The 25,770-nt window shown below is 38.1% G+C and overlaps 1 protein-coding gene across 1 annotated transcript in view; it reads right to left on the bottom strand.

The window, feature by feature from the left end:
• The window catches only part of ST18 (ST18 C2H2C-type zinc finger transcription factor), a 63,175-nt gene that overhangs the window by 27,787 nt on the left and 9,618 nt on the right, over window positions 1-25,770 (bottom strand). Inside the window, exons 2-8 of the mRNA XM_054191608.1 lie at window positions 20,854-21,044; window positions 15,732-16,526; window positions 12,826-12,960; window positions 11,164-11,254; window positions 9,536-9,640; window positions 7,915-8,120; window positions 4,518-4,729 (exon numbers count right to left, since the gene is read on the bottom strand). Coding sequence (XP_054047583.1) covers window positions 4,518-4,729; window positions 7,915-8,120; window positions 9,536-9,640; window positions 11,164-11,254; window positions 12,826-12,960; window positions 15,732-16,526; window positions 20,854-21,028 — 1,719 coding nt within the window. The 5' untranslated portion in view covers window positions 21,029-21,044. The remainder of the gene's footprint in view (window positions 1-4,517; window positions 4,730-7,914; window positions 8,121-9,535; window positions 9,641-11,163; window positions 11,255-12,825; window positions 12,961-15,731; window positions 16,527-20,853; window positions 21,045-25,770) is intronic.

Genomic DNA, 25,770 nt, shown 5'->3' with positions numbered 1-25,770 from the left:
CTCACAGCATTTAATACTCTGCAGTGTGTCTGCAGTAACGATTACAAGTTAAGCTTTATCTCATAGCTGGATCAGAAAGAGCAAATTATTGTGCCTGCATGAATCTTATTTCAAACCTGTGACCTTAGGGAGATTGTATCATTTCATAAAAGGGGGTTTTATGTATTCTTTGGTTGGCATCAGCCATACAACTTAATACTAAGTAAGTCCAAAGAAACAACATTATCAAAGATTTTGCATTCCCACTAGCAGTTCACTCTGGTTTGGAAAGCTCAAAAAGGCTCTTTAGTTCTGGTATTGGGGGTAATTTGGGAACTAATATCTTGCCATGTATACGAGTACTATTGTTAATGCAACTCCATGAAAAAGAGTTCAATCTTTTCTATTCCCAGCCAATAAAAATACATACACATGGTCTTCAATTCTTCAGACTTAAATTTAAGCAAATGAGTTCTGCTAAAAAACCCTAAAATACTAATTTGGGTCAAAATAAGAAAGCTTGTAACTGCCCAGCAACATCTGAGACAAAAATGAAGTCACAGTTTCGTCCCAGAGCAATTCACAAATTAAAAAAAGCTAGCCAAGAATGTACTCAAGGAGCAATATGCACAGCAGTAGAACAGGATGGTACCTAGTGACATTCTTGGCTGATTTTTCATCCTGTATTTAGGCGTTAAGGTATTTGGAGTAAAGGACTGCCTGACAAACGTACTGAGTACTAACTACATTTGTGAAATAATTGATGTAATTATCACCATCATCAATATCCAAGAATGGAGAGATGACATAATTTTGTTCAAAAACAGAATTTGAACTTTAAACGTTTTTAGCAAGTGTCATTTTTTGTTTTCTTTCAAGGCATAGTACGCATATGCCATTTTGTCTAAACAGGTGGGAAAAACACCAAAACAGTCAACAAAATATTTGGCAAACAGTAGTGATGAGGATACAGATAAACTGTATTGCTTGCAGCTACCTCTGTGAGACGTGAATGTGGCGAGGGCTGTAAACAGGGAAGATCCCTGGATGTTATGATGATGTAGACTCTTGCGCTGCGCTAGAAACCGCCTGCTAAGCCTTCTAGGGGAGTCCTTCTGTTGGCTTCAATGGGAGTTGAATGAAGCTACGTGAACTGCAAATCAAATGCAACCAGGAGACTGGTTTGGGGTACTGACCGCATGAGAACTGGCTGATCAGGACTATATTCAGGGGAGCAGTTTACTACAATCCCAGGTTGGGTGGCTCAGACAATGTAACATTAATGTGGTATTAATTGTTTTTGAAAACAATATCATCAAGGTATCTGATGATCTTTGTATTTTGTATGCAACTCATTCATAGAGAAAGCTTAGGATCCATTTTACTGCTCTTTTCAGAATGAATTTATTCTTTAAATTGCTTAATTAAAAATTCATAATTTTAATCTTGAGATATTTGGCAAATCACCTTTGTACACTGGATCTCTTTGGAAGTTCTGCTTTCCAATGGTACTGTTAATGTGTAATCTGATTTGTCTACCCTTGCTAACCTTCTTTTTCTTGTTTTGTTTTAGACTTTTCCTTTTGAACTGATACGTAGAGAATGAGAGATTTATGTTTGAAAATCCATTAAATTAATGAAATTTGGAACTGTGCTGTAAAAAACCATTTTCATTTAAGAATTATCTGTATTTATAGAAAAGTGGTGAACATTCAAGGTAAAACATCCAACTCTTACTAAAAAACGGACAACACTCTGGAGCTCAAGAAATAGAATTTGTGAGACCAAAATAACAAAAAAATAAATTACTTCAGGAATACACTTGTGCTAAAATATGTTTTGGTGTTTTCCCCACTTGCTTAAGCAAGATGACATATGCATGCCTTGAGTGAATACAAGAAAACAACGCTTGAAATGTTTGAAGTCCAAGTTCTGCTTTTAAAACCTAGAAGCACAATATTTTTACAGCTCTGACAACTGTGTAACTTGCAAAGGATTTCCTGCAAGTCCAGGAAATCCTCTGCAGTTCCACATGTCCTTGCTTTACCACCATGCTGCCTCCCACCTGCAAAGTGTCATGGCTTGGGTTGCTGGGAGGCTGCCTGATGCTCATGTAAGAGCAAACACCTTTACAAGTCAGGAGCTCTGATCTGCTAAAGTATGGACGATGCTAATTAGGGTTTGTTAGGCAAAGGAACAAAAAAATATGGCAAGGGGCAGGGCTGAGAGGTCTGATACTATGGGGCCCTCAACACAACCATCCCACACAGGTGTTTTCAGAGCTGGTGAGTTTGTGTGCTGTCAAAAGCTGAAAAAGGAAATCATTAACTCTGTAGTCGTCTTCTGATGCTGCATTATTTGACTCCAAACACTGATAAAGTCTCAAGAGATGCTTTTTATCATCTAAAAACTTTTAAGATATTCTAGCAGTTAAACATTTACCTTTGCAGCCAATACCAGCCACAAAACAAATCAGAAATATTGATAAATAGATAGAAATCTCTTTTAAAATAGCCCCTTTTTTTCGTTCATATTTTAAAATAGGAAAGCATCTTCATTAAAGAGAGTCTGGAGATTTATTTCAACATCGTTTTGTTTGAATCCTGTATGATAGAAGTAATAAATAGCCAAAACCAAATAAAAATGGGTTTTGTGTGGTTTTGGCCACCAAATCTGTTTGGGGCTTACTTGCCTGTGTTCTGGCCAGAAGCTAATTCTGATTCTTCTGTCAGATGTTTTGTAGCAGCATGCCCTCCAGAAAGTCTGGCAAAAGTGGAGGCAGGCAGATAGCAAGGTATGCAGGTGATTTTCTTTTAGGCTGGATTCCTGGCTGTGAAAAAGGAGCAAGCTATGTGCCCCAAGTGTCCTTCTATATCGTTACTGTTATGTTCACTTCCATTCAAACCTTCCCCATGATTTGGCAACTGTTAAGCAGGTACGGAGGAGAAAATCTTTGGGTTATGCCTGGTCCCTTTACTGCTCTTCTCTGGCAAGAAGGTCTATTGCTGAGGTCAGCCAAAGGCTATGGCAGCAATTTAATCCAGCCATTGGCATCAGTTTCCATTTCCCTGCTAGAAGAAGTCTCTACTGAAGACCAGTGGAAGGTATCTCTGCAGCAGATACCACAGATGGATCTGAGATCTGGGAAAGGTTCTGTGAGCGATTTTGGGGACAGATAATGTTTGTGTTATGGAAGATGCATGTAGGCACACTCTAAAAAATCTACTCCAATGCGTTCTGCAACATTGGTTTCAAGGTCCAAGACTTCACATGTGGAAATCAAAGGCAGCAAAATAGAGTGTACCACCCTGCAAAGGAGCAAGGCTTGGCATACCTAACAAGGCATTATGCTGGTGGTAAAATAAGTGGTTCCTCTCAAAGCATAACAGTTAAACTCTTAGTGATGGTGGGTGAAGGCCCAACCAAACTGTAGACCAAGAGCTGTGGAAGTCACCTCTAGCCAGACTAAGCTTGGTGCTACAACAGACAGGGTGGAGCAACACTGACTTGCAGAGAAATAGGTCATCTGTCTTTCGGAACACACATCGTGACTCAGAGTCCCACAGCAGAAACACACCTGCTACTTCATGTTTTGATAAATACACCTCTTTTCACTCCCCAGCGATTTCTTCTTAAATTCATGTAATGGCATCCTCTCATCTACACAGAGCTTTCAAAAGTTTCATTGCAGTGAAGCATGTGTAACTTTAATACAAATAATAAACAACAGTGCTCCCACAACCACGGTCATCAGAAGAAAACCTTGTCTATTTTCATCAGCAGTATAATACTGTGTAATGGTACAGAAAATAAGGCTCATAGCTCACACAGTACCATTTGTAAATCATAAAGATCTGTGAAGAAACGCAGGGCAGAAACCAAAACATGAAAGTCACACAAACATCTACAATATTAGGCAGCTTTCCATTATGACAGACTCGCGCAAATTATCTATCTCCAAAAGCTGTGGGCCTGATTCTCCTCTCTTGCCAGCAGAAAGGAGAATTTTAACAGTCAGTTGTTATTTCCCTCCCTATACCTTGTCAAACTGTCATGACCTCCAAACACAACAGACTCAATAGGTGTAGTTCTGTTCCATTGCTAGCAAAATATCACCTTGATTAATCACATGTGGGGTTTTTGTTTTGTTTTGTTTTGTTTTGTTTTTTTAATCAGCCTCCATAATGATTGCTTATGGCAGGTTTCAGAGGGAGGAAAATTCCCTCTTTAAACAGATATAACTCATTATCCACCACAAATGTTGCTGGATTTCAAATATCCTTCTTTTTTCCTCCCACAAAACTCCCCCCTTGTATTTAGGGCTCAATTGTGAAAAGAGTAACAACATAATTCCTGCTATTTATTTATTTTTATCGGAACTGGTCACTACATTACTGATTTTTTCTCTGTCTCTCTTCAAAAGAGCATGCAAACAGAAGCCTCCTTTTGGGGGATTTAATGCAGTCACTAACATGAAAGACAGTTTATTCGCACAGTTCAGTAGCTAGCACACCCTCCAGGTTCTTGGACTACCCTACCTTGGCAGACAGACTCTGTGGTTTGTTGGAGAGGATCTCTGCTGCTTCCCTGCAGCGGGTGGAAAGGTTCAGGATAGCAGCAGCTGCTGCTATGTGGGTGTCTTCACTACATTGACCGTAGCTATAAGAGTTGGCATGGCAAGGGCTCTGTGTGTGGGCGCTAGCACTAGGCAGTCGATTAGAAAATTTCACTGGATTTGAAAAATGCTTTGCTGTTGAAGAGAGATTTGATTAGCAATTGCACGTATGAGATTTTTCCCATTAAATAGTTTTGTTTCTCAGACTACAAATTCATACATTAAAATATTCAAAGAATACATTTAAAACAATCCATTTCCTATTGGCAGTAAGGGTTTGCTGTAAAAACGGCTTCAGAAACATGATAATTTAATTTTTACCCGACAAGTACACATCTTTCACCAAAGCATCTGAGAGTTTTACTCAGATTTTATTATTTTTTTACTCAGGCATTAAGAGCAGTGATGTCCAAGGAAAGACTGAACAAGCATTAGTGTGTTATCCATCGTGACCTGACAACACTGCTGGGCAAATGTAATTGTAAATGTAGCCTTATAAAGGCTTCCACTTGGAGCTCTGTTGTGTAAAAAAACAACAGTGACTTGTCCAGTCTTAGCGAAAACAACACTGCTTACCCTATTTAAATGAGTAAGTCTGTTATTTAAAAAAGCTTTGCTTATGTGAGTAAGAACAAGACCAGGCTCTTGAATGAACCAGAGCAACCAGTTATAAACATTACCTGTTAGGAACATTCCATCCTGATTTTGTGGAATTGTTTAGAAATGTATGTCTACCCTTTACTCAGTTAAAAAAAAAATATAATGACAATGAACATTCAGAATAAAACTGATCTGGGCTCACTGTCTTATGTTGGCTATCATTTGGAATAATACACAGATTTATTAGACACAAAGAGGTCAGCTGAGAATGGAAACCTAACAGGTGAACAGAAAAGCACTTTCACAGACAAAAGTGGTTCTTTGTTTTCTGCTCCATCAGCAACACTTACTCTAAAACAGGTAAAAAAAGAACTCTGCTCTCTGTTCTGGATTTTGGAGCTTCAGATGTCATTAATTGTTGCAGGGAAAACACAACACCATGATTTCAGCTCTTAGGAAGCAATAATCACTTCTTTTGTCTGTAGCTCTCACAGTGTCCTACAAAGATAAACTAAGCAAAATCCAATTTCTCAGCCTACACCCAGATACACCAAGAACATTTCTGCAGATGTCCATCTGCTCGCTCCAGACAGATCTGAGCCCCAAGGCTCTGGATCCCTTTGGACATAGAGCTTTGGCTGAGTGCATTTTAACGCTAAGACCTACACAAGACATTGGAGATGTTTGTCATCTTCCCTCAAACTTGGGATGCTCTCAGAGCAACATTTGTTTGTGTGCACTGACTGTAGTGGAATGCTATATTCAGTTTTTCTAGGTGCTGGAGGCATCTCAATAGAGCAATGCATAAAAGCGTCATGATTCAGTTCTCCCTTTCCCCAGTGCAAATGAGAAAGGATTTATCATCTAGCCTGCTGTAATACTGTAGCACAAGCAAGAGGGTCTACATTTTTAGCAGTTACTACAGCTAACTTCAAACTATATTTAAAGAGCAAAAAAAGTGAATTTTCCACTATCCACCCTAAAAGACAAAAAATAAAGCAGGCTATGAGGGATGCATGTTTTGTTAACAAATCAAGTTTTATAAGTGCAGAATCCGCAGAGGGCTAATGACGGGCTTTTGGCTAGCTACATATTTACATAGGACACTGAACAAATCACTACATCATCAGCTTCTTACTTCCAACTTTTGTATATCTGCATAGTTAAAGCACTCACCTGCTCTTTTACTTTCACCTTTCCATTAAAATAATAGCTGCACACTGCAATCTTTGTAAGAACTACAGGCTGTAAACTTCAGCCCCAATATACATTATACATAAATTGCATATGTATGGATTTGCATTTGTATAAAAACATTTCATCATTTTTTCCTTGAAATGAACCTGTGAAATAGACATACATCTGTGCAAAGAGACAGCTAATAGGGAATATTCAATTTTACAAACAAAATTGGAAAATCTGCCACCCAAGAAGCTGGCGATGCACATATTTGCTTTCATTTGAACAAGCCTATTTTCCAGGCCAGATAAATATCTACTTTTCATTTGCAATTTTATATAGGGTATTTATATATATACACAGACACATAGATACCTACAAACTATAACTATGTGTGTGAGTACTCAAACACATACACAATTAAATATATAAATACTCAAATTTTATAAATATATAAAACATATACAATGTTATGCAGTATTAGAAGATTATTATATTATGTCATGTTATATTTTCTCGTATTATATATGTATATATACATATATAAAATTTTCTGCTTTTCTGTTCACCTTACTATGAATGTTCTCCTTTGTTGAGCCAAGCGGGGTACAATTTGTTCTCCTTTTTTGTTTTACTTTACTAAATTTTTTTGTCATGAAGAAAAGAGAAACCAACTGAAGAGTTTTTTGTCACATTGGTTTGGATCTATTTTCTTCTGTACCCAAATATGGTGCAATTAAACCCTTTCTTTCCATTTCCCCCATGGCAACAGAATCATTTGTTTCTTTGAACTAGAGAGTATTTTATAATGGTCAATACAATGGCAGAATGTTGCTGAAGTTTCCCATGGAGATTGTGACGAGCATCTGTAATAAATAATCAGTGTTTGCACTGTAGTATCTCATTTGTACAGAGTAGTACCTCAGGAAATCTGTAAGTGTTGCAAGCAGAGGAATCTTGATAACAATTTGATGCATTGGATATGTCTGCACTACAAATCTGATGTAGTACAGAAATATGAGATATCAAAACAATTCAGTCAAGACCTGGAAGTAATGCAGACAAGGCACATGGTAATCTAGGAGGAATAATACTTGTATGGATTAATCTAAAAGGTATCTGAAATGCTTTTTAAAACCTAACTTGTATTTCTCTGTACTACAATTCATTACGTCTTTTGCAGAGACATTCCATGGTACTTCGCACGGCGGCATTCTATCATAAGGATACTACAATTTAGCCAGGGAAGAAGGTAACAGATAAGACATAACCCATTCCTTTTTACTCCTGCTTTCCCCTGATATTTGCTTTTAGAAGAAATATCAGAAAAGTAAACCTTAGAGTTATGACATTTAACATTCTAGAATTCTATATTCAGCAAACTAGTGATTATATTTAGCATTTTGGCCACAAGTGGTTAAAGATAACTCCTACAGAGATTTTTTGAACTCTAGAAGTTTGAAAGCAGAACAAGCAAAAAGAAAAAAAAAGTCATTGACATTTTGCCCATTTTCCAAGAGATAATGAAATTTCAAGCTTACATTCAAGGAACTGGGGTGTTTTTCGTCCTTGTGCCACAGGTGCTATTGTGCGTTTGCCAAAGACTTGTGCATCAAAGCTGGCATAATCAAATGGTACTTTCCCAAACTTCTCCTGTTCTTTCATCAGGGTGGCTCTGGAGGAGGTGATTGGCTGTGAATTTCTGTAATTATACTGAGCTACCTCAGGCTGCTTCGCTAAATTTGTCCTGCAGAGAGGAGGAAAAGAATGAATGAGAATTAGAAGAATATATAACCTTTAAACAACCTTTCCTTAAAAAATAGGGTACAGCTGTATCTCAGAATCAGAAAGTGTGCTGTTACCACATGCATATCTTACAGTTAGGTATATACAAGAAATAAATAATGTAAATATGGTGGCTGACCTGGTAGTCAGAGTACTTTGACTTCATACATGTTCAAAGCTGTGGGCATAAAAAAACTAGTATTCTCTAGAAACGGTGTAGGCTAATTACAAAAAAGATACTGATTTACTTCTAGATTACCACTGTAGCATGGTAATTTCTTTATTTCTAAAAATTTTCTGGATTTTTGCTAGTTAAAGGACTTGTAGTTTTATGCATCACTATTGTTCTCAATTTACTGTGAATGAGTATGGTATAAATATAACATAAGATGATCCAAAATAATTGTTTCTGTTATTTGGGAGGGAAGAATGATTTATGGTGTGTTATTCCATTTAGTTACTGTTCAGTAACTACTTGTCTTTAGTAATTTCCTAAAGACTTTTCATATGTAGAGTTAAGGCACGTGCAGTTGGCAGACACATGGACATAATATTCTGTAATGGCTCTGAAGGAACCATTAGAGCTGATCATGTCAATAATCCACAAATTAAAGTGTCCCCAAATAGACCTGAATATAATAGGTTGTAATGGTTGTGGTGCCAATGATGTGCAAATTATGCATGTCTGTAGGGTCCGTATAACTCTCAAACAAAATACAATTGCAATAAAAAATGTTTCCCCTTTTTGATGTCATTTTATAAAAAATAAATTGAACTAATTAAACCAATAAAATTAAAATAAATAAATTCAAAATATGAGTTATTCAACAGTGGAAAACAGAACGAGCAGTGTTCTCAACACTTTCAGATAACTGCAATGCCAATACAACACGCTACTTGGGATCACTGGAATATTCCTCTGAAAAGAATCATGAAATAAACGAGGATTGTGCTGCGAAAAGTGCAGTAAGGTCAAAGAGATCTTTAATCAAGTTTCAGTGGCCAAAATATTGTAACAAAGGAACAGTTCTCGAAAAGTGTTTAAAACATTTCAGCAAGATAGGAGATATGGTTTACAGGAGAAATACATTAGAGAACCATTGATTAGGCTATTTTTGTTGAAGTAAGATCTGGTAGAATACCTTTGATTGCTTTTCAAAAGATGAGTCTGTTGTCTTTAATGTCAACCAGAAACACAAGAACCAGCAGAACATTGCGTGTTAATTTTGAGACACAGGCAAGTTATTTAGCTTTGCAGAGGTTCAGCTTGGAATACCGACTTACCTCTGCAGCTATATCTGAAAGCCCTGAGGAGAGAGAGCTCAGCAGAGTTTGTGTGGAAATATTTTGGAGAGACTAGTTCATGAGGGCTCCTACCTGTGAGTCTGATCGTGGCACTGCCCAGCTTTTGGAGACTCGAGCTGGTTCTTTTCCTGGGACATTGCCAACTTTTCAGCTGCAGCAATTGGACAACCAGAAAGGCTGTTTAAAAGCAAGGTGAAGAAAAGAAACAAGAAGAAAAGAAAAGACAGCATTAAAATGAAATCTTAACTAAAGGAAACGTGCTGTAGAACCCAATGACTTCAAAATTCTCTGGTGCCCTGTGCATCTATGCAAGCTGCTGCTATTATAGCCCAGATTCATCTGTTTTTCAACCCTTAATGCAAAACTGTGAAATCCGTGTATTTGAGGTGATCTATCTGGAAACTGAATCACGTAGGAGTTTTCCACAGTTCAGCTTTGATGTTTTGTGGCTGGCAAGTCACTAGTAAATTTTTTGACAAATGACATTTACTTTATCAGCTAAACCATGCATATAAGCCTCCTGCTGATTAAAAGGAAAGTGAATTTGGGAAAAAAACAGAGGTATCTGGGCAACTGTTACCAAAGAACACATTTTGTCATTTCAAGATGTGCTCTCTTTTTTTTTTTTTTCCTATTTGCTTTATTAGATTAGAACATGTTTTCTTATCCTATTCATGGGTTGCTTATGACGCAGCTGATGCATTGCAAAGATGACTGGGGATTTAAAACAGGAAACACAATGAAAAAATATTTACTGGTTCCTCATATATTCTTGTAGATGAGCTTGTAACATCTCCAGTAAAGACTAACTTTTTGTATTAAAGACAGTAACATAGTATGATAATCCTTGATTTTGTGCGCTCATATAACCAATGAATCAATCATCAGCAAAAAACAAAAAACCCACAAAAATTCAGTTCAACAAAGAAACTTGGTTAGAAATTTTTCTGTACCAAGCTTATTGTAAGATTGACATTATATTTTTCCAGAAGCACTGTAATGGAATATTTGGCTTGGTGGCTTCCAGCAGAAAGCAGTACTGACAACAGCCGTGCCGACAGCAGTGGCTTGCTGGAGACAGAGCGCATCGGCTCTCTGCCTCACCTGCAGCCCAGCTGTGATTCCCCAGCTGCCTGTCTGGAAAGCTTTTCTCAATTTTATTTTCTCCCTGCAGGCAGCAAGTCAAACGGACAAGAGTGTTCCAAGTGGGAAGATGACATTCCTGAAGGTAATAAATGGAGTTAGTTTTTACAGGGATTCTAAAGTACTCCACTTAAAATTTCCTGTTTTGCTAAAAGGGAATGTGCCTTGATGGGAAGTTCCTGCCAAGGACTACCCTGTATGTGGGGCATAACGAAGAGTCTTCGGTTTCCGCTGAGTTTTACAGTTGTAGCAATAATAATGAATTTGTTCATTCCTACCCATTTTACATGATGGTGTTTCACTGCGAAGACTGTAACAAAACTGTAGTTTGAAATCTCGTCTGTGAAAAAGACTAGTGGAATTTGCCATCCTCAGTGCTGCTGCCATTTTTTACATAATGAGATTAAAGACAAGTATTTGGTTATAAATAATACAAGCTGCCCGAGCTCATAGGCATTCTGCAGTGTAGTATATAACATCCAATTCCAAGACGTGCCCATCGGTTTACTTCTGAGTACACGTTAGATTTTAACTGGACAGGAACTTTTCTGATCTACCTTCTGTGTGTGTTGCGGTTGCTGTTGACATGTCCTCTTCCAGTGCATCCTGGGGTGGGGCACTTTAAAACATTTTCATGCATGGCAAGAACTAAACAAGAAGAAGAAAAAAAGAGGTGATAATAATATACATCAATTAAAAATACATATATGAAAAATATGAACATTTCTTCTTCAGATTCTCAATTGTGTCGCATTTTGACCACAAAAGAAAAGAAGGAAAAAAAGAAGGAAAAGAAAAGGGCCTACGACACAGCAAGACTGGTGCCTTCAGCATATATAACTTTATCCCTGCACCACTGTAGTGTGGCTTCCCACATGCACATCTTCCCACATAGTTTCTACGGACTTCAAAAGAGCAAAGGCAGAAGCCAGCAAGGATGCTACGTCATGAAGCCCTTTGCCCTCTGATTCATACACCACTAACACAGTTGACTCCAAAAAGCGTGCACATTTCTTATGCCCTTTGATGTGCAATGTTTTTACTAAGGGTGAGATGTATGTCTGTGTAAAACAGAGCAGGTCTTTGTATGTTTGCTCTCATGACTTCCATACTGCACTACCCCTTTGGGTGCACAGTGCTTCAAAAAAGGTGACTGTTCAGAAAACCGGTTTGTTCTGTCAGGAACCAAATTGAGATTACAGATAATTACGGGTTGCGATTTTTTGCCAGCAGGACAGAACACACCTGACTGGAAGTGTGATAATTAATAAGGACTTGTTAATTTTAACTTTTTAGAAAGGTAATGTTGCTATGGCCTTCCAAACGCAGCAGCCTGCGTAACTCATCAGATGTTTCCATAAATACAGGTTAGTACCAGGTTTTAAAAAAAGGAGAGCTACAATTAGGAATAGGACATTGGTTTAATTCAAGTATCTTTTTAATTTGTTGTTTTGCATGCCACCACAAAAAAAAATAATCTAAGTAACTAGGTTGTTTAAACAAATAGTTTCACATTAGGTTTTGGCTTATTATGCAGCATTTCATTGCATCACATTGCAGGATTACACACACACACACAAGCCAATGTAATCAGATCAGCACAGTTAGAAATAAGCAGGGAAATTCAGGCTAGACTGGGCATAAAAGGGCTAGCACGATACAGTCATACGAGAGGGACGTGCTGTGGACCACTGCTGGGATGTACTGATGGAAGTAACCTTTTTGAGCTTGGTGGTAAGGGCGACACTGGAAACATCTCTGAATAAGCATGCCCAGGCCTCTTGGTTACTGGCAGTGAAAACCAGCAGCCTCAGTGCGTGATTATTGCAAACCAGGTTGCAGCTCTGAAACAAGCAGGTGCTTTCTGTGCTGCATGCCTTAGCAAAGGCACGGGCAAGCAAGATCTTGAAGATTCATAAGAGTACAGCATGCAGGTCTGCCGGCAGCATGGGGATGGTTTGGCTCTGACCTTATTCTTCCCAGGCCACCTGAGGAGCCCACTGCTGTTTGTAACGCTACTGCTAAGGAGTACATGAGTGTGGAAAGTAAGACAGTGACTACAAGCTGGAGGGCAAAGAACGTGCGATGGCTCCTCTCTCAGCCTCATTCCTCAGTCTCACCCAGAAAAAGTGGGCTGCTTCTCCAGCATGAGCACACACTACCCACAATACCGGTCCAGATCCAGTTGTTATTCTGGACTGCAGGGTGACAATACTCACTTTCTAGTGGCACTCTAACTTTGTGTGGACAGCCTGAGAGACTGCGGTGGTGAGGGTACAGCCCAGTCACGTGCCCTGTGCCATCACATCCTGGGATGGGACATTTGGTTTCTCTCTTTTCAGGCCTGGGTGAATCTGCAGAGAAATCAGATAAGGATTTTGTTTGGTTTTAGCCCCCGTCTGCACTCAGCTGAGCCACCCTAGCAGCATGATACTCTCTTTTTGTACTTCAGATGTAATTCCTACACAAAGTTTTAACAGAGATGTATGCGATTTAAGCATCTCTAGGTTTTTACACTGTGTCCTTTAAACAATGGCTCCCACCTCCCAATATGCTATTTATGTGCTGAACTATATAGCTTTTGGATTGCAGTGTCATTTATTCCATTCAGAGCCTCAAACAGGACAGAAGCCACAATCCAATAAGCCAGAAAACTGGCAGCATCAGCCAACAGCAAGATCTATAAAGGAATAAATAAAAAAAGCAGAAACAATCTTTTACTCTGCTAATGTCAGACTCCAGGAAGCTGGGACGACCAAATAAAAGCTGAGGTGTGAAACAAACAAACAAACAAACAAAAAGCATTTCAACCAGAAGCCATTCCTTAAATATCGCAGATCTCTAGGCTGTAGGTTCTTTGTTAGGAAACTGAATACATGCCACTTTACATTTGAGAGGCAAGGCAAGCAGCTCCCTCTGGTACACATGGCAATGCCGCTTTGTGGAGCAGCCCACAATGACAGTGAAAACATGGAGCAGCCGATACCCTTTCAAAGGCAAGGTCTCAGCCCAGCCCCACAGCCACCACTCTGTAATAGCCGCAGTGCATTCCCAGTTTTTGTTTCAAGCACCTAGAATCGTGCAAGAAGCACTGGTCAGAGAGCCTTTATTTGATTTCCAACGCAGGATCAAAAGTCTGGGCAAGAAAGGAATGAATTCTGGTCCAGAAATTCTCTTGTGAGAAATCTGGAGGAAGTGGCCGCATAAATTGCTGAGGATGGTTTTAGCTCCATCTGTGATTGGCTGCCAACAGCATTCGGCGCTGGGGGAGAAAACAGCTGCAGCCAGCACAGGGAGCAGCCTCCTTCAAGCTCGTTTTGTTGGACCGCGAGGTAGGACGTGCTTAGGGACAGGATCGCCAGAGACAGCTGAGGGTTAAACTTCCTGGCAAGGCTTGAGGTAAAAAAAAAAAGAAATAGGGAGGAAAGAAAATAGACTGAGCATCAACAGGAGACCACATGCTTTTGAGAATCACTGCAAATGGAAAGTGCTGCAATAGTGCATGGAAAATAAAGAGGGTCCCTGAAATATGATTTATTTTTCCCCCCACTAATCAGAAAGGTTTATCATTTAAAAAAAAATGGAAAAATATAAATTTAAGCCATGTTTTTCTGGATCATCCAAGAAAGAAAATTAAGAGCCGATGGGCTTGATGGTGGATTTTTCAGAAATAAAAACCAGTTAATTATATAAAGTGAAAAAATTATGTGCCTGATACTACATGGAATAAAATCATACTGTGTTTATACAACCTGAACAAAGCCTGGTTTGTTCCTCCATGAGTGTTACCTCTGAACTCACCTGCAAACTACAGCTAATAATAATATGAGGCAAATCAGGAAGGGCCAAATTCTGCCACGCTTACCATCACTGCTCCTTCCTATGTGTGCTGTGAGAAAGTCACATTGACCCCAATGTGAACCTGGTGAACACAGATGGTCTCAGGACAAAGAAAATGTATCTGTAAAATTCCTGCATATACCATAGTCATTTGAGCAAATAAAGATTCATGTAGTTTAGCAAGGAGGTAGACTAATAAGTTGCATGCACAGCTTAAGACATGCTAATGAAAACACTGCTTGAGACAGAAAAAGAGATGCATGCATATTCTTCCCAAATACTAGAGGAAATATTTTATAGTTGCAACTCCTAACAAAAACTTGTCAGTTATCTTATACACTAAACGCTTGAGATAATTAAATTACTATAATATTTGCAATGTCCACAGGGACTACTCTAAAGTAACACTAGAAATACCAAAGTAAATCATTTATCAAAAGCAGAAATTGTAGCAACGCTGCGGTGGCTTCAGTATATTTGGAAGCCCAAAAAGAAAAGTCAAAGGACAGACGAATGCATTGTTATTTGCTACAGCATGGACTGTGCTTATAAAATGACATCTCTTGATGTTCTGGTATTATCCTCAATTGAGGAATTTCATATGAGACAGCCCAGTTTACAAATCAAACCCAAATCTTTTAAATCTCCACTTCTGGAAGCCTGATTAAGTACCAAAAATGGAGCAATGTTCCTACAGCTTTGTAGGATGCCACAAACCATCAGAAACAATAAAGATTTTGGAACTTACTGGTAATTCTGCTGATGGTGAATGAGGCAGAAGAGCACGGCTTGTGCTTTTCTGGCTCAGAAGTGCTGGCTGTAGCAAAATGTAATGTTGATACGTGAAGTAGGCTGAACTCGAAAAACACATGGCTTAGGAATTAGGTGGCATGTTTGGAAGAGGCCAATTTTTCACCCTAACCTTTCCTTAAGCACCGTTTTAATACCTTCTCTTTTGGCTGCTGAAATTTAGGAGGTAGGTATTAGCGCCCTTTGGAGGTGGAGGCGGAGGAGGAGGAAAAGGAGGAGAAGGAGTGTCAGTGCCAGCTACACAGCCCTTTTAGTAGCCATTACCGATCATTTCACGTAGCGGTTTGGCAGGAGGCCAAGTACCTAGCGTTTAACCTGGTTAGATGTAAGGCACTAGTGTGAAGGTACATAATTAACAAAATTACCAGCTAAATTCCAGATTCTTTACTGTTGCTATAAAACCCAGTTCAGAATCCTCTATCAGTCACAGGATAAATGCTTAAGCCAGTAAGAACAGCCAAAAAGACTTCCTTACGTTTGTTGCTAAATATCTGTCTCCCACCAATGTCAGTAACTTTGGTTTGTCTCCTTTCCCCTGCTAGATGCTCCAGGAGAAACCTATCCAGTTCCTTGTAGGTGCTGTGAAACACGTGCCCTTGCTCTGCCTGCAGAGCGATTGCTTGTTCTAGCAAACTCAAGTTCCCTTTTGTTTTGTCCAGCTCAACCGACACTTCCGTGGTTTCTGACAGGCACTCGTTGTCGTCTTCGCTTTCAGGGAAGGGATTCTGAATTCTCTTCTCGAAAGGATCTGGGTGAGACTCCTGGGGTGCTCTTAGCTCTGTTTCTGAGTCACAAAGTGTTTCACAAGGTCCGAATTCCACCTCTTCCTTCTTTATTTCTGGGACTTCCAGGATGCCAGCTTGATTACACTCTACAATATACTTCTGAGTTACATGGGGCTTTACACTCATTTCTTCAGAGAAATTTGAGGAGGTGTCCCACTCGTTGTCCATAATTTCAGAGTTACTTTCATTTTCCTCAGATGAACAGTATTTTGGGTCAGAAATAAGAGTCTTTTCTTTTCCTTCAGCTGAGTTAATCATGTAACATTCATCAGTGTCATCACTTTCTGTTTTTAAGGATTGAATGCCACTATCATTTAGATTTTCTGCCGCTGTTTGACTGGGTGCATCTTTGGATGATTTTCCCATGTTCATCAAAGATTTGGCCACAGCATCTTGATAGCTGGAATAGTTATCTTTTCTTTGACTGGAATTTTCTTGCCCACCTGAATGAGGGGCTTCCTCAGATGATTTTGGAGTACTTTCCTCTGCATGGAAAAAAAGCAAGAGAAAAATATGTAACAATAACTGCTTTTTGTATTTTGTAGAAATGATATGAAGATATTTACTTACCAATCACCATTTCTTTACTCAAAGGTCCTTTAAAATGATTGAATTCACCAAGGCTGTGTTTACAATGACTGCTTGTAACATCAGGAAAAACCCTTCTAAGATTATGTCTGCTTTATACTATAGCTCCAAAGCAATATGAGAAATAAATATGTTGCCATTTTTCACTGGTGGTGAAGACATATATTATCGCAGAACACACACATTCTTATACATTCATATAAATATAATGGGCCATATATATACACACTATATATATACACACAATCTATATAGTATATGCATATATATATATACACAAGCACACACACACATTTTAAAATCCCTCTGAGCTATTTTCATTCTTCTTTCATCCAAGATTCCCAAATATTTTCTCAAAATAGAACCCTAATTACTTTTCCGGTCACCCCAGATCCCATGAAAGACCTTGATGGAAAAAACCTCAATACTTCACAAAGGGCAAGCTCCTGGTCACCATTGCAATTGCCACATTAAGTGATAGATCAGGTCATGCACAGGCAAACAGAAATGGTTGTTATGTACAGACTCATAAAGGACTTGTTAAAGACACCACTGAAGTGCATCCTGTCTTTATAAACATCTTTCTTCAGAAGAAAAGCAGCAGCCAGCAGGTAATAGAGGCTACATGTAGGAGAGTTTGTCGGTGTGGAAGACAATATGCCTTTTGTATCTCATTTAATTTTTTATAAACATTTCCTCTGACAAGGACACTCAAAAATACATCTCCATCATCTTCCTTTCTGGTAATTATCTCTCTAAAATCAACACTGGTTTGCCAGGATCAAGTAAATATTGCCATAGTAACTAAAAGCATTTTTGGATGAAGGGAAGAATTTAGTCACAACACTAGCCCCTTCAATAATGCTGATTATAGGGTACATTCTTTTGTTGGGATCTATTCAACATAAACTGAAAAATTTAACATTTTACTTCCTAGAAAGGAGGATGAATAAACAAGCACAGATTACTTCATAAGATGTATCTGTCCTCTCCTGAATCAGAACTACTCCAGGTTTAAATAATAAATTAAGCTAGTCTAAAATGCAAATGAAGTTTCTCTCAATAACACAGCGAGCTATTAAGAGAAAGTGTAAAGGGTTATGATAATTTTAAAGTATTATGAACTACAGAAAACAAATAAAAAGCATTTTCAGTGAATATGTCCAATTCATTGAACTATTCTCTCAATCCACTTAACTACCCACATGTGTACAATAATGATTTATAGACATTATACCTAATTATGCATATTTGGGCTGTGTTAGAGTGCCTAACAAAAGCTCTAGAAAGCAACAATTACCTCTGTTGCTTAGCTACATAGTTTAAAATATTCCTATTAAGTGCAGATTATTGTGGAGGGGAAAAGGGGGACAAAAATGCACATGTGCACCACAATGCATTTCACTTTACTGCTGCCAAACTGTTAGCATTTTGGGTCATTTCCAGTTTACATAATTGTTTGGTTCAACTGTTTGTTATATGTTAAAAGAAAATATTGATTAATTCTTATTCTTCTTCAGAAAATTGGACTCATGCGGGGAGAGGTGGCCTTGTGCACTGTGTGCATAAAGTTGTGTTTAAAAAGAATGTCTGTAAACCTTAGCGTAACTTTTCAGCAGCTGGTCTAGTACCACACACATTGCATTATTCTGAATAAAGAAGTCTGCTGTCCTTTCACATCTCAGCAAGTAAGAATGATGATTTGGCTTTATAATCAACTTTAGACAAACGGGTTTTTATTCTTTGCTCTTCTGCCATTTGGAAAAAAACAGAGTCCCATCCATGGGCCATTTCAAAAAGTAAGAAGTTATAGTTTTAAAAGAAGTCTCCCACCCAACAAAACAAGATAAAACTTGATAATAGGAACAGATCTTTTCAGTTATTTTTCTGTGTGAAGGATGGAAAATTACATAAATTCATGATAACAGATTTTTGCTCCTTAAATAATAAGCAATTTTTGAATGCAGTGTTTAAAAATTTGTTGTTGAAGCAGTCTTAATGGTTCAGCTGTCCCAGCTTTGCTTTTCCTTCTACAGGCTGTAAATTTACTTTAAAAATAATCAAAACTCAGCTTAGTTTACAGTTGCATCAATCAATGAACCAAAGCATTAACTCATCAACTGACAAGAATCACGAGTTCATAATAAAATGAGCAATATTACACTAAGAAATTACAAGTAAACCCAGACCAGCTGTATGTTTTAACTGAAATTTGTTTTGTAGCTGGCAAAACTAATGCAAAAGAGGTAGGTCAGTGATAGACCATCACTGACAAAAGCACTTTGCGAGAAACCTCACTGGTATCAAATTAATTTATTTGAAATAAGGTGGCTTTTTTCTTTTTACTGAAGGTCTAGGTGCAAATAGGACCTACTTTTATATCAATGGACCTGGCCCAACACTTGATCTCTTTTAGAAAAAGAAACAGATGAATAACTTAGGTTCATTTGTACATGGCACAAGTTCTACCTTTACAGCCATCATAGTGCTTTCCCTTCAGCAAGTTCTTCAAGCTGTGCAGAGGACAGATGCAAGGGAAAGAAAAGCACATTACTGAGGGAGATCTGGATGGCGAGGAACCAGGCTGAATCAATACAAGAAAAATTAGCTAAGATCTGTGTATATATATATATATAAAAAAAACCCCAAAACCAACCAAACAAAAAAACCGAAAACCAACAACAACAAACCCCCAGACAAAAAAACCCAAACCTTACAAGAACTCTTACTCAAACAGCTTCCCTTCAGGTTTCTGGTGTTAGGAGATGGAAATACTCTTTACAGGCTGAAGAGGCACTGAGAACCATGGAACCTTTTTCTTGATGAATTTTGCTTAGTAATGTCACCCAAAAGACAAAGACACTGGGTGCCACCTTGTTAATTAATGTTCTGTTCAAAGAGGGAGCTCCCTCCTAGGCTTTCACCTGACAGGATGCAGACCCCTGGATGAGACTTCCTAGAATACTTAAGAGTGACAACTGGCTGAAATCTTTGCCCCATAGAAATGAAACAGAAACCTCCACTGATTTTGATAGAACCATGATTTGACTCTTTAATCTGAAAGGCAGTCACCTTCTATTTGTTTTATAGTATTCACATGCATAAAATCTGGGGGTTTTGTTTTGTTTTAAGGAAATTCTTTTTGGAGTGGATAAAGATGTAAATTCCTAATTTCAGTTCATTGTAGAATCATGAAACATCCCAGGCTGGAAGGGACCTTGAAAGATCACCTGATCGAACCTTTTGTGGGAGAGGGAGCCTAGATGCTGTCTAGCATGCTGTCCTCCCAAAATATTTGAGAAGTTGGTATAAGAAATTGAGTGGAAAGTAAAAATCCTTTAAAATCCTGTAGCAAGCAGCAACTGAGTGGAATATAAATTCATTCTATTTTCATAGTATCTATAATTACTAATTTTCCAGGGCCAGATTGTGTTGCTTTTATCTCGACCTTTGCTATTTTTGATGACTTTTCCCTTTAAAACAAACGTGGAATGTATTCCACTAATTTCTCCTCATTTGCCTTATTAACAACTTGTGCAGACTTCTTAAACAAATATGTGACAGACAGTTTAGTTTGATAATTTTTGTTTATCTTGAATATATATATAAACCTATATTAGAAAGAGAGAGAAATAAAGACACGCTGTAGCTATATCTTTCTGTCTCCCCATCCTCTTCCATATTTTGCACCATACACATTGCAGAAGTTTCTAGAAATTGTTGGACATGTTTGGCTTAGCAGAGTTGGAATAACAAGTATAAAAGTGCTGAGTCTAATAATTGTGTTAAACTGAACGTACGTAGCAGTCACATGCATGAAATTGCTTTGCTAAATGTTAAAGTCAACAATGTTTTGCTAAGCTTTTTTTTTTCCTTCCTAAGAGCTCTATATATTCCAGTGAAAATCTGTGCTTCATAAGTGTGTTTTTCTCAGTGGTGGGCTTAACCTTGTCTTTTGACAGAGCTAGTGGAGAAGCAATTGCTGCTCCATATCTGACCTGGTGCAGTAGTTGTTTCTCTATGTGACCTACAAAGAATTTACTATATCCCAGGACGAGTTATTGTACCAAATAATTGGAAGTACGGTGGTCAAACCTATACAGAAATGCACCATTCCAACTCTGTTAGAAATCAAACACATTCTGCATCCTTTTTTGAAAATATTGTTTCACATCTCCCTTCCTCTGGAATTCAGGTTCAAGAGGAGCCATGCTACATGACTACCTGGAGTTGAGCTTCTTTCAAGGACACTGATCTCTTCCTGTAAATCCGTCCTGTCTTCATTTTCTTCTTTGCATTCCAAGCTGGGGCTGTAGTGGCGAGGTTTCATTAACAGGGACTTCCTTTTGTTGACAGGAACACCTGATATCTGTTCTTCGGCTTTTCTCTTCTTAGCCATGGAGCATTTGTAGGCACTGCAATAATCAATCAGCAATGAAAGAGAAAAAAGTAGAAGTGAGGGGTAAATCGTTTAAAAAATAGCACCATCCTCCAGTTTAATTCTAACTATAAAAGCAAGGGCTGACAAAATATTAATTCACTTGCAGTTTCAGCAAGTTGTGCTTAGTGGATATTTAATTTTAGCTCATGTACTTCAGGGCACAGACAAGTCCCATTTCTTTTAACTGCTGCAAAATCTGTTTAGGGGAAGGGGAATGAGGAGGAAGACAAAACCAAAAAACCCATAACCCAACTTCCTTAATCCTAAATAAACATCCTAAAAAAATCTAAGACCTTCTCTGCAGTAAAATAAATACACCCAGGAAATGATGAACAAAACTGTGGTCTGGGTTGATAATCCAGAGAAACAGCTAAAAGGAAAAATATACCACCAGTTATACTACAACATCCTCACCCTTTGGCTCCATTACCTTTACATGGATATCCAATCATGGTCCTTGAGTTCAACAGCACAAAACGCGTGTGAAACACACTCTACTTTCAGAAAAATTTGCAATAAGGGTCCCTCTTTCAATATCAGTCCCAAGCGTTGGTGTCTTCATTAACCCCAGTCATAAATGCCTAGTTTAAGCTCTTCTCAGGTCTCTATATAGACTCTGGAAAAAAGCTTCTTCAGAGGGCAATTCAATCCACTTAAAACTAGATCTATCTGATAAATAGGATGAGGCACCCCCTGGGAAAGACCTAACCCAGTCTAGACGCCTAACTTTTCAGATGACTAACATCAGAAGAAAGGGTATTATTTTAAAAATGAAGATTTTTGGCAGATTTGATATACTTCTTTCAGCTCCTACGAGATCCACATATTGATCTGCATATTAACTTGCTTCTACAGATATTTTGCAAAGCCTTTACCACCACGCAGCTGATCTATATGACATATAGTTGTTACATCATACGACACTTCACTAAGGAGCCCTGAACCTTCAATACTCTTTTATTAATAACTTTTTGTGTAAGTGATTTGGCATGATTTCATTGTTCTCTCACACCAAGTATTCGAAGACATTTATGTAGTACAAATAATAGTGGTCATATTATATCTGTCAGAGATGAAAAAACTACATATACGAATCTGTGTAATCCACTCAATGGTTGCTCGACCTTAGGCACCTCCAGGGTGCATTACAAATCTACACGATGCCCTTAGGTGTTGGATTTTGCATTTGGCTCACTGACTTAGCTGAAAGATTTGCAAAAAATCCATGTATGCAGAGAACTCCTATTGGTTACACATATTACAAGCTCAACAGCATAAATTAATCCTTCCAAGGTATCTTATGTGCACTAAATTGGCTCAGGTTCTGATTGTTTTGGATGAAAGCATATGACTAACTTGAGCTTTTTGTTAAAAAAAATACCCATTTTTGGCTAAGCACCTTTTTGGCAATCCATCATTGCAAACACGAAGGACATGGAAATACAAAGATCTGCATTTTAGGGGGAACATTAGAATTCTGCCATATGCATCTTAAACACAGGGGATATTCTTGATCTTCTGAAAGCTAAAATGCTATGGACATCAGGAACAGTGGACGCTAAGCACCTGCTGTAGTTGAATATATTATGGCTTCTCTGTTATTTCTCTGTTTATGAATAAAGGATAACATGAATATCCTATTAAAGTTTAAAATCACAATGGTATGTGTCCCCTTGGAAATGATGCCCATAAAACAGATATCAGAGATGGAGGCACTGCAGACAAATACGCATAATTTATTTTTTAGAAAATACAACCAAGAATTTCTTAATTCATATTTGTGAACGACAGTTCATACCATTCATGTTGTTTCAGGAAAATTGAATAAATGACAAATGTTTCAAAACCCTTCACACACAATTGTTTATATTAACAAAAACCTTCACTAGGTTTGCTTTTGATCTTTCTCATTTATTTGTCAAGCTTCAAGTTTACCTCCAGTAGCTACTGTGAGAGTGTTTAGGACAAGATGAATTTCCAGTGTTTAATTCCCCTTTGACGAAGCTACAGCTGTTTCTTACACAAGCATAATTAATAGATTTTTAGAACAGAGGATCCAATTAGATCATCCAGTATGCCCCTCTGCGCAATACAGGTCACAGAACTTCATCTAGCTCTTCAGCTTTAATCCTGTAATTTGTCTCACTATTGTATATCTTCCAGTGAAGTTAAGGAAAAACATGATAGGAGGGTAAGATGATTGCTGTATTCTTGCTCACTAAGCTCCATCTTTTTCCAGTAGCTTCATGTTACAAGCCCACCACTGTGGCCTGGCACAACTGCTATTAAACATGTTGGTGTTTCACCACAGCTGTGAAAGAGAGGCCAGCTCAGATGTTAGCAGACCAGCGTCAAGACCAGTGCGGGGGTACTGCTGCCACCTGCCACCTGCAGACCTGCTCTGGGAAATGAGAGCACAAGAATCCCACTTGACTGTAACTACCACAGTTTACAGCAGTAAATCAAAAGGTACTTTATCAATGTCAGGACAGCAGGCCCATGAATCTGCTTGGAAGTACGTTGCTCATGTTAGAAAGTTTCTCCTCTATAAAAGACTGAGGCATTAGCTTGTCCTTATCATATCCTTTTCCTGTACAAGAACGGCCACTCACCCAGATTTCGTCAATAGCTCCCATCGTTTTAAAATAAGTGAACACAGGAGATTCAACTTTATGTAAAATCATTCCTGATGCCTTCCACTCTGATTACAGGAAGATGTCAAAACACGGTTGTTGCATGCTTCCTAGGACGTGCAAATTGCTTTCCATGGGCCAGGAAGAGATTTTTCATCCCCAACAGAATATACTCTTGTTTTTGATAGCAACTTTTTAAACTTCTGGTTTTGAGTTTTAACTGGAATCTATTGGTTTGCAAGAGACAGTTTAAAGATCTACCTTGTACCAGCAATTCACCTTATTTTCTACCTTGTAGTGATGAAAAATAAAAATGAAAATAAACCCAAAAAACAACTTCACAAGTGGTTGCTTTTTCAAGTACTTACACATGATTTGTTAAGTATTTGATAATGGACACTGGGAATTTAACTACATGAATATATTTATGCCTTTGTAACATTCATGGCATGTCGATTTCACCTTTGTCTTAAAGTTCCTGTTTCTCTCTTTTGCTTATGTACATTCACACATACACACACGTACGTTAGCACAGATTTGTCAAGCTGTAGTTTTTCAAATGGTAAACCTATAATTTAGCTTCTCTATTACTCATCTCATAAATTCAACGTCTAATAGTTTTGTTGCTATTTATCAATGGCCTGCTTGTTGTCATGGAACACTGATTCAGCTGTCAAGGTTATTTGGTAATCTGAGGCTCATAAAACAGAAGACGCTCTTTTTGTTATGAGCCCAAAGCCAATACATGGTTTTTTTTCCAAATGTAACTGTATTTAAATTTTATGAATAATAAATCATTTTAGTAGTATCTATAATGAGAAGATTATTTATTATTACTTTTTTAGTCAATGACTCAGTTACCAAAAACAGTCTTGTGTCAGTTATCATGGTGTGAGCAAAGAGTTTAAAATCTAAGACATACAAGACCTGGTTGCATGTGTTGAAAAAAAACCCAAACATGATAAATCTTTCATATGTATTTCACACCTCAATACTTTCTTTTTTCTTTTTAATTTAGTAGGTCCTTCTTTATCCTTTATTTCTGCTCAGAATATATCTTGGATGGTATGGGCAGACACTGGTAGTGCACAGGCAGAATGGTGCTTTGAGCCCCATCACAAAGCAATGCCTCAGAAGAAAAAAGAGAGATTTTAAGCAGTCCTAACCACATACAGCTTTTCCTACTGCTGAAAATTGTGATGCTAGTCTTTTTTTTTGGTAATTGGTTCATCTAAGTGATGTGTTTGTCAAGCCTTTAACCTGACCTTTAACCACTTTGTAGCCAGCAAGGATTTTTTGTTGTTAATCTGTTGGCAAGACTTCCAGATCCCTGGGGAATTATTTTCTTATTCACAGCAGCCTGAAGGTTGATAAAGCATGATAACAGAGCTAAGAATCGCCACAGTGGGTAAAACCAGGGGTATGTTCAGCCTGACGACTGCTGTTTACTAATGCCTGTAATGGATGCCATGTAAAATAGTAAGAACAGAACACACTGCATGTCATGTACACTCCTTAGCTTCAAGAGAGAAAATAAATGACTTCGAATACCAAAGTACTTACACTTATTGTCTAACGCTATTTAAGGAGCCCACTCCTCATGTGAATTTGTGCAAGAATAATTAGTGGAACATTTGAGTTTGTGGAGAAAATAATTTTAAATTCTTAGCCTGAATTGCCTTTTGACTGTTTACTTAACTATACTACAAAAGTAAGCGTTAGGTTACTGAATTACAGTTAAAGGAGACATCATCTTCTGATTTGCAGAACGATTTAACTTCACACCAGTAGTTAAAAAAAGATTAGCCCAACTACTCCTTAATCATATTGTGAGTAAAGACATTTCCTGCTGCGTTAGGCCTTGATCAGGTTTTGTTCACAAACTTGCAGATGCCATAGGGTGCTGCCTAAGTCAAATACTAAATGTTCCTTATGGGGGAAAAGTTGGTATTCAAAGATTCAGGGAGACTTGTCACTCACAGGTGAACCAGTAGCTTACAAATGTCTGTCATGGTCGGGCTTTCTTCTAAAAATGTTTAGACTGTACTGAATCAGAGGTACCTGAAG

This window comes from Rissa tridactyla, chromosome 2 (assembly GCF_028500815.1).
Source record: "Rissa tridactyla isolate bRisTri1 chromosome 2, bRisTri1.patW.cur.20221130, whole genome shotgun sequence".
In the NCBI taxonomy this organism is placed as follows: Eukaryota; Metazoa; Chordata; class Aves; order Charadriiformes; family Laridae; genus Rissa; species Rissa tridactyla.
This window is presented reverse-complemented; position numbering and strand designations above follow the sequence as displayed.